Source organism: Stomoxys calcitrans, chromosome 3 (genome assembly GCF_963082655.1).
Source record: "Stomoxys calcitrans chromosome 3, idStoCalc2.1, whole genome shotgun sequence".
Lineage (NCBI taxonomy): Eukaryota > Metazoa > Arthropoda > Insecta > Diptera > Muscidae > Stomoxys > Stomoxys calcitrans.
The window spans coordinates 14061401-14078727 of record NC_081554.1 but is presented as its reverse complement, the minus strand read 5'-3'; the positions used below and the strand labels follow the sequence as shown (position 1 = coordinate 14078727).

The following is a 17327-nucleotide window of genomic DNA, read 5'->3' as shown; positions in this document are numbered from 1 at the left end:
ATTGAAATACAAATTAGGTTTGAGTCAGCCATTGTGTCTATGATACTTAAGCCGATGGGAAATTGGATTGATGATGGGAGCAGCTCATACCATGGCGGTATAATTGAGGCGACGATAGGAAACATGGAAGGAAGGGAAGAGGTTTCCGATCGGAGTCATTGCTGCCAGCGGCACAGTCTTGAACAGACGAAACTCTGGTATTTCGTGATTGAAGCAGTTTCAATTAAAAAATTAATTGGATCAATTAATTTCGTGATTGGATGTAAAACAATTTCTCAGCTGTTAAGAAATTGTTGAAATAACAACGAGCATATAACTCTTTGGCGCTATATGAAGTTTAATCTTGCACAAATTTAGTTCATTTTAACAAGTGTTGAGGTTCAAAATTTTGTGTGCAGCTGCCATTTAGACCAATTTTATATTTTACGATGTTGAACAGTGAATTGTATTTATCAAACCACTCGACGTCGGTGCAAATCGGACCATATTTCGATAATGCTGCAATAGGTTTATAATAACGCATGCGGCATAAAAAAATTGGCCATAAAAACTATAACAGGAAGGCCGACCAAAAATTCTGCCAGAGTATGGCGAAACACCTTTTAATGTATCTTACTCAAATAGACAAAGCGGCGTAAGGAACATACAACACTCAATCAAGGATATATTGATTTGAAACTACAAAAAATAGAATTCATTCATATCTCCCCCAATTTATATTTTCAGCGGTGTTTATCGCCTTACTAATGCTGGCTACATTTCTAAGGTATTCTGCTGTGTTAAAACTGCTCTACCAAGTGCTGTCGCTATGCGGCACGCCATTCGGACTCGGCATAAAAAGGAGGCCCCATATCAGTGAGCTTAAAATTTAAGCGGACTGCGCTCATTGATATGATGAAAGTATCCCTTGTTCCTTAATGGATGTTAATGGGAAATTTAGTATTTGTATTTAATGTTATTCTACTCTACTTCCCAAGATGTAGGAATAGTATAGTTTGGAAGTACGTAAAATGCTATTCTTAAGAACAGCAGAAGAATAACTTCCAATTTATGTTGCTGGGTATTTATTATCAAAAGGATACAAGTTAAAGGAAATGTTCCCATATTAATGTTTACAAATACTTGCCTTCCTTAAAATGCTATCAAGTCTTATAAGTGAATACCAAAGATATTTTTGGAAAAAGTGTGAAGAAAAAAAGCCTCCTTCCAGCAAGAATGTTATTTTCTTCACAATTCTATGTCCATTTGAATCTGAATATATTTCCTAGGCATACATACATGCATACAACATGAGCCTTTTGAAATGTGAGTGCCTCCGTATGACGTATGGCATTAGGAGGCAACCGACCCTTTGTGTAATAGACCGTGTATAAGAATTTTAAGCCTCCCTCACTTGCCATTTGCAATGGCCTCATACGTGTTGACCATAAACAAAAGGTTAGCTATTTTCAGCTCTTTGTGATTTGTGAAGGTATACATTTAGTAATGGAAGGGATTCTAGGCTTCTTTCTGCTGCCATGAAAATAAATGGTAAATGTGTGGGCCATACCAGTAGTAGTTGCTGTATGACCACCCTACTGGTGCTATGGTCTCAAAGGCATTGTATCATTTACTTTGGTGAGAATTTGTTAATAGCGCTAAGTACTTAATTCAAGGCGATTTTTTTGCACATACTTAAATTAAGCTCTAATGTCCTTGTTAAACACACCTCTTAGCTCATGGTGTTTAGGTAAGTCTCATAAATACATAGGTTTACAAAAAAAAAAAAAATAAGTTGTATATACTCGTATATAGGGGAATGTTAAACTTTTGTTTCTTACCTCATTTTTATTATTGCCTTTCGTTTCCTTTCCTTTTTCCTTGGGAAACAACATTTATAAGCTTTCTTTTGTTTGGTGTTTTGCTTTCTTTTCCGTTCTATTTTGTTTTTTTTTCTTTATATCCTTCTTTATTGAGTTCGATTGAATACATCTAAATATAAATTTGGTTTAGTCTTTTCTTATTATCGTATTTAATAGGTTTATATACATTTTCTATAACGCTTAGGAATAAAATTACCAGGTAAAGAATAATAAATTCTCAATAAAAAAAAAATAAAGTCAAATAAAAATAAACGAGAGATAAAATGTCTTAATAAACAGGAATCTAAAGCTGGTATGTTTTTCCATAGGTTGTAGGTAGATATGTTTGGCAAAAGAAAATAAAAGTGACGAATAAGAGGAAATTAAATAAAAAAATTTATAGAAATGTTTAACACCAATCTCTTTGAACTTAAATGTAATTGGCTTCTGAATGAGATGTTAGAAGGAAATATTTTTTTGGAAATAAAAAAAAAATATTTAAAAAAAGTATTTAAATGTTATATACACATACTTTTATTTATTAAAATTTTCTATTATTATTATATTTTATGTATAATTGTTTGTTCTGGGTTTCACTTCTCCCCTTAAATGAACTGCTTGTTATCACGTTAATAAAGTTCTTAGATAAAACCAAAATGGGATCTTACAACAAATAATTAATTTCGACTTTTATATCATATATCATTTTATTTTATTTTATTTCTATTTTATTTTATTTTATTTTATTTTATTTTATTTTATTTTATTTTATTTTATTTTATTTTTTTTTATTTTATTTTATTTTATTTTATTTTATTTTATTTTATTTTATTTTATTTTATTTTATTTTATTTTATTTTATTTTATTTTATTTTATTTTATTTTATTTTATTTTATTTTATTTTATTTTATTTTATTTTATTTTATTTTATTTTATTTTATTTTATTTTATTTTATTTTATTTTATTTTATTTTATTTTATTTTATTTTATTTTATTTTATTGTATATTATTTTATTTCTATCATTTCATTTTAATTGAAGTTAATTTAATATTTTAAATTTATTTTTTCACTTCAAGTCAATATTTTTAAAGGTTCTTCTTCAATTCCCTAAACATTTTGCCAACCATATCCACCATTGAACCCCTGAAATTGCCTATGCAAATAATTTTGGTCTAAGGTAAACAACAAGTCAATGGGCTTTTCACCACACATCTCATGTGGTGACCCCATTCACTATCGTAAGTAATAAGAGTGGAATTAATAAAAATGGAATTGTTGAAGTAAAATACGTTTTTTGTTTTGCTACCAATCAAATAAACCTTGGGATTACCAACAAACAAATGGGACTGGGAGAAGGAGTGTTTTGTTTAAGCACCTAGATGTCTCCTAAGGATTCTTCTTCTTCTTTGCAAACATCCATGGGCACCACCATGGTCGAAGGTTTACGCAGACGCAGCAATACCGGATAGTGTAGATCAGCATCATATAATGAGGAATTCATAAGCTCCAGATGACGTCGCCATATGGTCTCGTTGTAGCGTTGAGTCAAGGCTACCTGAAAGCCTTGTTTCACAGCCTCATCAATGAACAACGACATGGTCTTGCCACGCCTGGGAGCCATGACCAGGGCTTCGCCTTTTGGAGAGAGGTAATACCATATGGTATCGACCAGAGATGAGCGGGCCTCATCAAAGAAAAGACAGTCGGCCGACAGGATAACATCGAATTTTCCAGCCTCAGAAGGGGAACGACTCGCCTTGTCCTGCCACTTGAGCACCGAACACTTGGTATAGCAGGCCATCTCATTGAGACACACTGTCTTCTTGACATTCTCCACCGACACCTCATTGCCATCGGTCAAGTGTACCGCATAGGGTTTGGCATATTTCGATAGCATCAGGCCCGATAAACAGGTGAAGCCACCTCCCAACTCCAAAATCCATTTGCCATTGTATGAAGCCAAATCGGAGAGAACGAAAGCGGTTAGGGCCTCTTCCGAAGGCCAAACACATATGTTGCCGGTATTATTGAAGCCCATCAAATCAGAGGCTGTCAAATGCCGCTCCATATGATGGATATTCACTGTATACTCCTGCTGCCCATTTGTGCTGCCATCCAATATCACTTTGTATTTGTACCAATTCTCGGCTTTGCCCAAATAATTCAGGGTGCCATGATCCTCAAAGCTATCCTGACGCAATAGATCAAATGACTTGAAACGCCTCACTGAGGCGGTATTTTGTTCAGGCGTACATTCCTCCCCGGAGGAGGAGACCGTCTCCTCGGAGTCTTTGCGTAATACCTTGGCCAATATCTTCCATCGTTTGCGGGCAGTGTTCTGGGTGACAGGGGTGGCTGGTGGCGTTAGAGGTAATATGGCTTTGATGTCATCACATTTAACGCTAAGCGGTTGTAATTTTTCAGGACTAGAGTTGGTATCCATAATGGCTGAGGCATGGGGGGTTGCCTTTGCAACTCCCATTTTACTAGATTCCTGCTGCTGCTGTCGCTCTATAGAGGAATTTAATGGTGGTGAGGGTGAAGGCGTAGGCGTTGCTGCACTGCCCTTAAAAATATTCGTGCTACCATTCTCTTTGATTGTATTTAGGGTATTATCGATATCATAATCCCACATTATTGATATGGACGATAGTTGTTGCTGTGGCTGTGGCTGTGCTTGTTGCTTGTTTTGAGTTGAGTTGAAATCCGTATTTGCTTGACAAACCGCACTTGGATTTTGTACTGACGGCGTTGACATTATATTTGAGGCTTATTTTGTTTTTGTATTGGTGTTTTATGATTTGTTAAGATTTTTTTTTTTTTTGATTTTTTCCTTTTTGGTTTTATCTACAATGCTGTTTGGTTTTCTTGTGTATAATGACGTTTTCTTGTTTTTTTTTTTATTAACTTTTGATATGATGTTTTGAGTATGATGAGAGTTGTTGGGAGTTTTAAGTTTATCGCTCGCTCTCTTATCTTTTCATATTGGTTTTTGATTGTGTTATAGTTGTAGTAGAGAATAGTAGGTATGGTTCCTTAGATTAGTTGAGAATGGTGGCTATAATTGATAAAGGTTTGGTTTTGTACAAATCTGCAAAGAAAAAAATTTAAAAAAAATAAAAAAAACATAATTTTAGTAAAGATGTAAAAGTATAAGAAATTTAACATGTATAAAAAAGATTTTAGAATTATGGAAAAAAGCAAGGAGTTTTAATAACCCCGGTAAGGTTTAAATGTCTAGTTACAGCACAACCGACGTAATTTTTTTTAAGTTTTTCTTAAAATGTATTTTTTTTATTCATTTTTATTTTTTTAACAAATATTGTCTTATTTTTTTAATTTATTTTTTTATTTTATTTCATTTCATTTCATTTATTTTAATTTATTTTATTTTATTTTATTTTATTTTATCTTATTTTATTTTATTTTATTTTATTTTATTTTATTTTATTTCATTTTATTTTATTTTATTTTATTTTATTTTATTTTATTTTATTTTATTTTATTTTATTTTATTTTATTTTATTTTTTTTATTTTATTTTATTTTATTTTATTTTATTTTATTTTATTTTATTTTATTTTATTTTATTGTATTTTATTTCATTTTATATTATTTATAGTTTTTAGCCTCATTTCTCAAAAAGTTGAAAGCCTTCAACTACACTAAGGCCCTAGCTAATGTCCCTTCTCTGTCGTTTTCCTTGGCAATTTGGAAAAGATGATTTTGCATGCTATATGCATGCAATTTATTTTAAAATATATTTTGCATATGTAAATAAACATCAACACACATACATACATATATGGCCATATATATTTATATTATATACATATTTTTAGTTTATGTATGTGCACTCATATGTGTAAGTTGTTATATTTCGTTTTATAAAGAAAATATCAAAAGATTTATTGTTGGTAGCAATGCAACAAAATGTTGCCAAACATAACTCTTCTTCATCATCATCATCATCGTCGTCTGCTTCATACGTATCTTAGTTGTTAAATGCCACACACTGTGTATGTGTGTGTGTGTTGAGGCTGCTGTAGGAAATTTGTCTTTGGGCCAAATATGACATTTACGTCATGTTCGTCCGTCCATCTATTTGTCTATAGCTCTATCGTTGCATGCCTCTTCTTAGTTTGGTTTGCCTTGCATCATTATTTTCAGTTGCCTTTGCTGCCACACAATTTCAGTTGCCAATGTAATGTGGCAATTGCAGTTGTTGCCTGACTTGACGACTGTCACAATGATGATGATAATGATGTTGTTCTTGTTGTTGTATAATTGCTACACTGCTGTGCTTTGTTACAAATGCTTGCTGTTCTTGTTATTGTTGTTGCTCTGCCGCTGAGGTTTTTGAGGGCATTTGGCATTCATTTGAAGAATTTGCAATGCCGTAAAATTTAATTTGATGTCAATTCGTAAGATTAATTTTAAAAGACATTTTTCGTTAATTAATCGTGAATAATGTTTTCTTTTTTTGGAAATCATAAATGATTTCTGTATGGAAAAAGAAGGAAAAAGGCTTTATGTAAGGCCGGGTCTAGACACCCACATTTAGTCAAAATATGATCCGATCTGGACCAAACTCGGAACGGACGTAAATGGGTCCAACACAATTCACTGTTGGCAGCAATATCCATATTCGGGAAGGATGTTTAGGGGCTTATACAGCATAATCGGCCAATTCATACGTCATTTATGAGTAAAAGACTTTCAATCGAGAAATCGGTCTATATGGTGGCTATATACAAATATGATCCGAGCTGAACCCTACTCAGCACATACGTCGGAGAAGGGCCTAACACAGCTCACAATGACAAATTTTTGCGAAAGCTTATTACCAGCTTTCGCAAATATGCCTTTTATGATCCCAAGAACTAAAACCGGGAGATCAGTATATATAGCAGCTTTGTCTAAATATAGTCCGATTTAGACCATTCTCGGTAAGGATGTAGAGGGGTCCAATATAACTCACGATGCCAAATTTCGAGTTATAAATGCAGCTTTAAGACCTTAAGTTCGGAAACCGATATATATGACGAGTATGGTCCATCGAACTTTATTTGAATAGAGAGAGATCTACAATCGATGACTCTCCTTGCTCTGCAGACTTTTTCTGCTTGACAATAGGATCAACCTACCCACTTTCCATATCTCGGGTATTACCAGGGTCGAGACCGAGAAATTGAGTGCTTCCCGGGAGTACTCAACCAGAATGAAGATTTTGGGTTTCAACTAAATCTGCGTTTTCTAGATGCTTGAGCATCAACATTAAGATTTCATTAGAAGGTTTGGCTTGCTTTATTTTTTTTTTTTTTTTGCAAATACTTTGCCCATGAACATTCTACTAAGGAACAGGGGCAAACTTCTCACATATCAATGAGTGCAGTCCGATTCAAGTATAAGCTCAATGATAAGGGGCCTCCTTTTTATAGCCGAGTCCGAACGGCATGCTGCAAATGATAGAGTACCCCACAAATGTCGCTAGCATTAGAAGGGGAAAACCGCAGTGGAAAATATTTCCTGATGTTCTTGCCAGGATTTGAATCCAGACGTTCATAGGTGGACATGCTAATCTCTGCGCTATGATGGCCACCTTATTACCTCACCAAAAGTTTCCGATCTGAATACTTCTGGTATGCAGGGATTACTGCTTGGCACTCGCTGTCCGCTAAAAACAGGGATAATAGAGAGAGAGAGAGAGCGAGAAAGATAGTGATCAGCCTGTATGACTCTCCTTGGTCTGCAGACTTTCCCAGCTTGAGAACAGGGTCAGCATGTCATTTGCCATATCTCGGGTATTTCCAGGGTGGAGGAGAACGAAGCTGCTGGCGATCGATAAGAGGTGGGTACTGCAGGTTACGTGGTACTGTGCCATAGGCTACATGGCGGCACGCATGGGAATACCCCATAATGGTATCTGTAGAAATTGCCTCGATGAGGATGAAGAGTAGACTATTGAGCACTTGCTGTGTTCATGAACTTGCGAACGTACCTCTAGCAAGATGGTTCCGACGAGATCCGTTTCTTCACCTTCCCCTGCTCGGGGTCCCCATTCCTACTGTTTTTATACCCACCACCGAAGGATGGGGGTATATTCATTTTGTCATTCCGTTTGCAACACATCGAAATATCCATTTCCGACCCTATAAAGTATATATATTCTTGATCAGCGTAAAAATCTAAGACGATCTAGCCATGTCCGTCCGTCTGTCCGTCTGTCTGTTGAAATCACGCTACAGTCTTTAAAAATAGAGATATTGAGCTGAAATTTTGCACAGATTCTTTTTTTGTCCATAAGCAGGTTAAGTTCGAAGATGGGCTATATCGGACTATATCTTGATATAGCCCCCATATAGACCGATCCGCCGATTTAGGGTCTTAGGCCCATAAAAGCCACATTTATTATCCGATTTTGTTGAAATTTGGGACAGTGAGTTGTGTTAGGCCCTTCGACATCCTTTGTCAATTTGGCTCAGATCGGTTCAGATTTGGATATAGCTGCCATATAGACCGATCCTCCGATTTAGGGTCTAAGGCCCATAAAAGCCACATTTATGGTCCGATTTCGCTGAAATTTGGTACAGTGAGTTGTGTTAGGCCCTTCGACATCCTTTGTCAATTTGGCTCAGATCGGTCCAGATTTGGATATAGCTGCCATATAGACCGATCCTCCGATTTAGGGTCTAAGGCCCATAAAAGCCACATTTATGGTCCGATTTCGCTGAAATTTGGGGCAGTGAGTTGCCTTAGGCCCCTTGACATGTTTCTTTAATTTGGTCCAGATCGGTTCAGATTTGGGTATAGCTGCCATATAGACCGATCCTCCAGTTTAGGGTCTTAGGCCCACAAAAGCCACATTTATTATCCGATTTTGATGAAATTCGGGGCAGTGAATTGTGTAAGGCCCATCGACATCCTTCGTTAATTTGGCTCAGATCGGTCCAGATTTGGATATAGCTGCCATATAGATCGATCCTCCGATTTATGGTGTAAGGCCCATAATAGCCACATTCATTATCCGATTTTGCTGAAATTTGGGACAGTGAGATGTGTTAGGCACTTTGACATATTTCTTCAATTTGGTCCAGATCGGTTCAAATTTGGATATAGCTGTCATATAGACCGATTTCTTGATTTATGGTTTTGGGCCCATAAAATGCTCATTTATTGCCCGATGTCCCCGAAATTTGGAACGGTGAGTTAAGTTAAGCCCCTTGACATACTTCTGCAATATCGCACAGATCGGTCCAGATTTGGATATAGCTGCCATATAGACCGATATCTAGGTTTCAGGTTTTGGGGCCATAAAAGACGCATTTATTGTCCGATGTCGCTGAAATTTGAGACAGTGAGTTTGGTTAGGCTCTTCGACGTCCTTCTTCAATTTTGCCCAGATCAGTCCAGATTTGAATATAGCTGCCATATAGACCGATCTCTGGATTTAAGGTTTAGGGCCCATAAAAGAGGCATTTTTTGTCCGATTTTGCCGAAATTTGGGACAGTGCTTAATGTTAGGCTCTTCGACATGTTAATGCAACTTGGCCCAAATCGGTCCAGATATTGGATATAGCTGCCATGTAGACCGATATCTCGATTTAAAGTCTTGGCCCCATAAAAGGCAATCCCATTTCACTGAAATTTGACACAGTGACTTATGTTCGGCTTTTCGACATCCGTGTCGTATATAGTTCAGATCGGTATGAGGTATGAAATTTATATGAGTATAAGGTATGAAATTTTCACTGAATATTTATGAAAGGTGGTTTACATATATACCCGAGGTGGTGGGTATCCAAAGTTCGGCCCGGCCGAACTTAACGCCTTTTTACTTGTTCTTTTATTCGTGTATAACCTCTAGCCCGAGGTCTCACATCTTCTTTCTCTTTCCTTTCTTTCTAGGGTACCACAATGAGCCAGACTGGCCTCCGAGTGAACTAACCTTTGGTGGGCAACCCACTTAACCTAGCCTATGGGATCCACATAGTTGCCAATTGCAAATTTTGCCCATGAGCATTCCACTAAGGAACAGGAGCAAACTTCTCACATATCAATGAGTGCAATCCGATTCAAGTTTAAGCTCAATGTTAAGGGGCCTCCTTTTTATATCCGAGTCCGAACGGCGTGCCCCAGTGCGACACCTCTTTGGGGCGAAGTTTTACATGGCGTAGTACCTCGCAAATGTGGGGGAAAATTACCGCTGAAAAATTTTTTTGAGGTCTCGTCAGGATTCGAACCCAGGCTTTCAGCGTTATAGGCAGACTTGCTTATCTCTGCGCTACGGTGTCCCCCAGGATCCACATAAAAGCTTTTTTTAAATTTTCCACAATTTTCAAAATTTTTCATATAATCTCAGCTTGTGGATTTTCTGTTTTTTTTTGGGAATTAAGGGATAATTCAACAAAATATTGTATTCAATTGAACTTTTCTAAAACTTCCAATATTTTGTAATTCTCCAAATTGCTAACAATTACCTTACTCCTACGTCACCTCGCCAATAACAAGGAACCTAAACTTGTATCGGACAGCACTTATTGATATGAGAGACAGGTATTCCTGATGTTCTAAAATGGAATGATCAAGGGAAAGTTTGTTTTTGATCTGTGATGACCTATATGCATATCAGTACAATTTATTTAAGTGAACATTTTCATTAGTTCACTTTATGTTAATAATCTCATCAAAAGCATATGCATTGCTATGGCAAATTAAGCGAACACTTGTTGTGTTGTTGTCTGAAATTCAATGTCGACTTATTTTGTGCAGATAAGTTGAACTGGATTAAGCTCCATACAAAGTTTTATTATATGCATTCACTCATAAAACATGCCTCAATATAAGCATTTGTGCAAACAAAAATTATTTTTAATGCAAGACTTTTATCATTCATATAAGTTTAATGACATTTCGTTTGGTGTAGAAAGGAAATGAATTTTTTCGTAATCTCTGGTGATGCATTCGTCAACTTGCATCAATGGTGAATGCGACGTTAATTTTTGTTCATGGTTTGTGCTTAAAAATAAATTTGCATTTTCAGAAAATGACAGCTTTTTCTTTTATGTTTTGCACAACATTATGACTCAACAGTATTTATTAAAATATGACTATGGCAAGATGTATTCTTTTATGGACTTTAATTGAAATTAATATTTACAAACCATTTACCATTATAATAAAAAATTATAAAAGGTTGAGCTATAAAAAAGGGACATGTATTGAAAATGTAAATGTCAACATGAATGAAGTAGGCAAAATATATTATTAAATTGTATTTTTGTATGTCGTTTAAAAAAGTGACGCTATACACGCTTCATGCCACCTACGATGTACATTGACAAAAACACACTCACACAAGAACAAACGCCAACACATGACAAAATTCCCATATTAATATTGTACAACAATTTTAAACTCAATAACAAAGCAGGCTCCCTTTCTTTAAATAATTCATTGATTCAATATTCCCTTGAAATGATTCCAAGAAAAATGTGATAAATTTCACACAATTATTTGATACTCGTAGTACAAGCCGAAAAGTCCCACGCTTCAATTTCCAACAACTTTTATTGTGTAATTCTTTAGACATTTTACACATCGATTTAATTTAAATAATTCCATTTGATTCCTATGGAGATAACTTTAATTTTTTTATTTTCTACAAAGAGGGCAAAAATTGGGCCATGTCGACTGTGTAGATAAACGTCTGTGTTAGAATGATAGGGAGAGTGTCAGAACAAATTTTATTACAAATTTCGGTACCCAATTTCTTAAAGAAAAAATTTTGCTAAAATTTTTTTGAGTAGCGAAAATGTTTCTATAAAAAATTTGGTAACGAAATAAAAAATTTGGTAACGAAATTTTTTAAATAAAAAATTAGGTAGCAAAATTTTTTCTATAAAAAAATTCGTTACCAAATTTTTTATAGAAACATTTTCGCTACCCAATTTATATAGAAAAAATCTCGCTACAAAGTTTTTTATAAAAAAAAATTTCGCTAGCAAAAAAAATTACTGTACCAATTTTTTTATAGAAAAAATTTCGCTACCAAATTTTTTAACGAAAAAATTTTGCTACCAAGAAAAAATTTCGGTACCAAATTTTTTATAGGAACAATTTCGATACCAAATTTTTTATAGAAAAAATTTCCGTACCAAATTTTTTATAAAAAAAAATGTAGCTACCAAAATTTTTATAAGAAAATTTCGGTATCAATTTTTTTATAGAAAAAATTTTGGTTCAAAATTTTTTATAGAAAAAATTTCGGTATTAATATTTTCATAGAAAAAAAAATCGCTATTTTTTGAAGAAAAAATTTCGTTACCAAATATTTTATGGAAAATATTTCAGTACCAAATTTTTTATAGAAAAAGTTTCGCTATCAAATTTTTTACAGAAAAAATTCCAATAACCAATTTTCATAGAAAAAACGTTTGCTACCAAATTTTTTAACAAAAAAATTTTTTTATAGACAAAATTTCGGTGCCATATCTTTAAAGAAAAAATCGTTGCCAAATTGTTATTGAGAAAAATTTCCCTACCAAATTTTTTATAGAAAAAATTTCACTGTCGCTACCAATTTTTTTATAAAAAATATTTCGGTGCCAACTTTTTGTAAAAGAAATTTCATCGTAAAATTTTTAATAGACAAAATTTCGGTACCATATTCTTTATAGAAAAAAATTCCCTACTAAATTTTTTATTGAAAAAATTTCGCTACCAAATTTTCTGTAGAAAAAATTTTGCTGCCAAATTTCTTATAGATAAAATGTCGCTACCAATTATTTTTTTTAAATTCGCTACCAAATTTTTTTTGAAAAAAAATCCTCTACTAAATTCTGTATAGAAAAAATTTCAGTACCATATTCATAGAAAAAATTTCACTTATAAATTTATTGAAGTGAAATTACAGATTATTACAGAAAAAATTTCGCAACCAAATTTTTTCTATAAAATTTTTTATAAAAAAATTTCGCTACCATATTTTTTATAGGAAAAATTTTGTGACCAAATTTTTAACAGAAAAAATGTAGCAACCATAGTTTTTAAAGAAAAAATTTCGCAATCAAATTTTTTATAGAAAAAATTTCGCTACCAAATTGTTTATAGAAAAATTTCGCTACCAAATTGTTTATAGAAAAAAATTTCAAACTTAGTGATTTCGTGCTTTATTTCACATTTAATGTTTCCACCAAATAACTGATGATGAGTGGTGCTTCATTTTTCAAGATTTTCAGCACCAAATTTTTATAAAAATTTTTTCAAATTTTTAAAAGAAAAATTTCGGTGCCTGTTTGATGAAGAAAAAATTTCGCTATTAATTTTTTTCTATAAAATATTTTTTATAAAAGAATATCGCTACCATTTTTTTATAGGAAAAATTTGGTGACCAAATTTTTTATAGAAAAAATTTCGCAACCAAAGTTTTTAAAGAAAAATTTCCGCGACCAAAGTTTTTAAAGAAAAATTTCCGCGACCAAATTTTTTATAAAACAAATTTCGCGACCAAACATTTTATAGAAAAAATTTCGCGACCAAATTTTTAAAGAAAAAAATTGGCTGCAAAATTTCTTATAGAAAAAATTAAGCTACTAAAAAAAATTTCGCTGCCAAATTTCTTATAGAAAAAATTTCGCTACCAATTTTTTTATACACAAAATATCGGTACCAAATTTTTTATAGAAAAAGTTTTGTGACCAAATTTTTTTATAAAAAAAAATTTGCGATCAAATTTTTTATAGAAAAAATTTCGATACCAAAGTTTTTATAGAAAAAATTTTTATACCAAAATTTTTATAGAAAAAATTTTTATACCAAAATTTTTATAGAAAAAATTTCGCTACCAAAGTTTTAATAGAAAAAATTTCGCTGCCAAATTTGCTATATAAAAAATTTCGGTACCAAATTGTTTACTGAAAAAAAATTCGATACCAAATTTTTTTTAGTCAAAAATTTCGAATTTTGTGATTTTGAGCTTTATATTACATTTTTTGTTTTCCACCGATGGTGATTGATGTTTCATATTTCAAAAATATCTAAAATTGTTTCGTTAAGTCTAATTGGGATTTTTAAGTAAAATTTAAGAATTATAGGATTTCTTTACAATTTACGTTATGAAAATTTTTTTTCATATTGCTAAAATTTCTAAAATTTTTTCGTAAAATCTCCTTATTGGGATTTTGAAAAAAAAAAATTAGGAATTGTGCGATTTATTTACAATTAGCACTTTTTTCTAATTAAGAATGCTGTTGAAATCACAACATTTGAAAAACATTTCTATCATCATCCCATTAGAGCAGAAACACCATCCTAATAGTTTGAATTTCTAATCATTGTGTATAATTGCCATAAAATATTTAAGCAAATGGATTTTGCTTGCCATCACTGAACTAATGCCAACTTTGCTAATCTTTTTGTTTGTCGTTAAATAAAAATCTGGACAAAAAAAGTAGAATAATTATCTGCGATGCTGCTCTGACGTGTATCAACTGCGAGTTACGTAGATGAAGAAAAAAATCAAGTGTAAAAATGAAACGAAAAAATAAACATAAAAAAATGTTTATTAGTGATAAAAAAGGCACAGTGTAACGAAAGCAGCATAAAATATAAATCGCTGAAGAAAAATTTGGAATCAGCCTAAAATTTTCAAAAGCAATTAAAAAAAAATGTATGAAAAATATTTTTAACTCCTTATTCATTAAACATTTTTTTTATTAGAAGTTATCAAAATTAATATTTGGTGATATTTGATCAATTATTATCAGTTTGCCTTTAATTCCCAAAATATTTTATATTATATGCTCACAGGAGTTATATGTTTTTCCAAAAAAAAAAAAAATCAGATTTCCATTTGAAAACTTCTTTCAAATTTTCTTCGATTCAGATTTTTTTACAATATCCCCTCATTGGGACTTGCAGTGTTTTTTTAGGGTTTGCGGATAAGTCAATAATAAATAATATTTTTTTTTTCAAATATATTTTTTCAAAATATATTAAAAATATTCTCCTGGTATTTTAGGGAAAATTTTGGAAATTATAAGATTTGTTAAAGAAACTATTTTCCCGAAATGTTTTATAAAATATCATCTGTGGTGTTTCCAGGGTTTTTTAGGAATTATGAGATAGGTTAAAGGATATTGGTTTTTCTGTTAGGTTAGGTTGAAAAGAGGGTACAGATATTAATCCGCCCCATGCCACTATGGGCATACACCGTAGCCAGAAATCTGCTTGTTGAGCGCTCTAAAAACTAAAAAGTAACCTCTAAAAAAAAGATTTTAAGTTACGAATTCCGTGCTATTCACAAAATCCTTAATTGTTTTCCATACCACTACCTTAAGTTGGTTCTTGTTTGGTATTGTGTCCCCACCTAAGCACAAATGTCTTTTAGCCGCGAAAGCCGGGCAATGACATAGGAAATGCTCCAGCGTCTTATCATCATAAGTGAGCACGTAGTCCTATGTGATCCGTTATAACACCAAAGCTATACTGACCTCCTTCTTACTTTCTTTCAGTAACAGTGTCCTCCTCTCACGATCTGGATCACCCCATAAGATTTTCGCCGTTCTACCGCGACTGCGTCGACCAGAAAGGCTTCGGGTTAACTAAGTTCATCGACGGCAGCTCTCTGGCCTTCACTGCCAAATCGTCTGTCATTTCATTCCTCCTTACTCCGTTATGGCCCGGCACCCAAACGATATTGATTGTGCCATCCTCAGAGAAGGCTTTATTCTCCTTCTTACACTGCAAGACTGTTCGTGACCTTATCCTCCTGGTTGTTAGTGCCCTTTGGGCGCCCCGGTAGCCGAGTTGGTAGCGTGCTTGGACTACCAGTGCAGGAGTCGTGGGTTCGATTCCCGCGAAAAGCCTTGGTCTATCGCTACTGTGGTATCACAATGGTCTTAAAATTGTCTAAGTGAGTCTGTAAAGGACTGCCACTTTTACCTAACCTAACATATGGCCATTTTACTGTCCGTAAAGATGTTCACATTCGACGTCTTTGCTTTAGTACCACACCAGTTCACGATTTTACTCTCCGTTAAGATGTTCACACTCGATTTTCCAGACGGCAATGCTAGGGTTCCGTCAATCCAAGAGTGTGCCACCGGCAGCAGTGCCTCGCACTCCACCTCAAGTGTGGTCTCAGGTATACGATCGGAAACCTCTTCCCTTCCTTCCAGATTTTCTATCGTCGCCTCGACCATGCCGCGATCGCCTTAAGTCTCATAGCCGCAGTGGCTGCCTCACACTTCATCTATATGTCAATGGGTCGGATATCTAGAATAGTCTCCAGTTCTCAAAATCGTCTTCCTCGTGAATAGGCATATTTCAGTCTTCTCTGGGTTAACATTGAGACCTCTAGGTCTAGCCCTGTCATATGCCATATGCAAGACCCTTTCGGCCTTTCTGCATAGCTCGTTCGGATCCTTACCCCTTAGAAGTATTGTCACATCCTCTGCGTAGCAGACGGGTTCAAAACCCTCCCCAGTATGCATCCGTAATAGGTCATTTATGGCGGTCACCCATAGGAGTGGCGATAAAATGCCCCCCTGTGGCGTGCCCTGTGCCACTTTCTCCCTTATATTTATGCCATGGGACACACTAAGGACCGGGTCCACCCGGTACTGGTCTAAGGATTGGATCAGTGTGTCGCTCCACACATTGTTAAAAACCCCTTCGATGTCAATGCATACCGCCAGGATGTACGATTTGGCATCGAAGGATTCTTCTATTTTATGCACAACCTCGTGCAGGGCAGTCTCTACCGACCTTCCCTTGACATACGCATGCTGTTTGTATTTGAGCAGTTCGCTGGATGTCATACTCATCATGGTGTCCACAATACGTTCCATGGTTTTAAGTAGAGGGGACGTAAGGCCTATGGGTCTGTAGGCCTTTGGTGTCGCATAACTTGCCTTGCCGGGCTTGGGTATAAACACCAACCTTGCCTCCAGTCAGGCGTTCGGAGTATATGCAATTCCTTGGCTAGACGAGGCACCTGATAGTCTGCCTCTTTCTGTAGTTACGCCGGGAATATTGCATCAGGTTCGGGTGACTTAAATGGTTTAAAGCTCCTCAAGGATTTTTTCACCATATATTCCATTATTATAAACCTTCGATCAACGTCATTATTCCAAGATTCCGGCGTATCCGTGAGTCCATTGGTATGTTGTGGAAAATGGGTTTTCATCAATAGCCTTGTCCTTGTCCTCTGCTCTCACTCCCATGTCGTCTACTAAAGTTTTAGTTTGGACATGAGTTTTTGAGAGAAACATTTTTATCTTGGCGGCGTCATTAACGCTACCGACCAGTTCGCAGAAAAGCTCGCAGGAGGCACGTTTTGCAACTCTGGTAATCTTATTGTATTCCTTGAGCCGTGTGTAATACACATCCCAGTAAACTTCCGCTTTTGTACGAAGTGCTCTGCTCCGGTCTTCCAGAGTTTTTCTTGGGCTGATTTCCTTTTCTGAAGAGGACAACTATC

General features: G+C 34.5%; 2 protein-coding genes across 2 annotated transcripts in view; both read right to left on the bottom strand.

Moving 5' to 3' along the window:
- Positions 1-2811: 2811 nt before the first annotated feature.
- On the bottom strand, positions 2812-4602 carry LOC106084031 (calmodulin-lysine N-methyltransferase). The gene has a single exon (XM_013247452.2). It carries the CDS (start codon positions 4600-4602, stop codon positions 3220-3222), a length of 1383 nt encoding a protein of 460 aa, XP_013102906.2. The 3' UTR covers positions 2812-3219.
- A 250-nt stretch (positions 4603-4852) lies between these two features.
- The window catches only part of LOC106084032 (WW domain-binding protein 4), a 61058-nt gene continuing 48583 nt past the window's right edge, over positions 4853-17327 (bottom strand). The window contains exon 5 of the mRNA XM_013247453.2: positions 4853-4935. The gene's annotated coding sequence lies outside the window, so the exon portion shown is untranslated. The remainder of the gene's footprint in view (positions 4936-17327) is intronic.

Excerpts from the sequence above, each read along its gene's own strand:
- LOC106084031 (XM_013247452.2), bottom strand. The coding sequence starts at position 4,602 with ATGTCAACGCCGTCAGTACAAAATCCAAGTGCGGTTTGTCAAGCAAAT.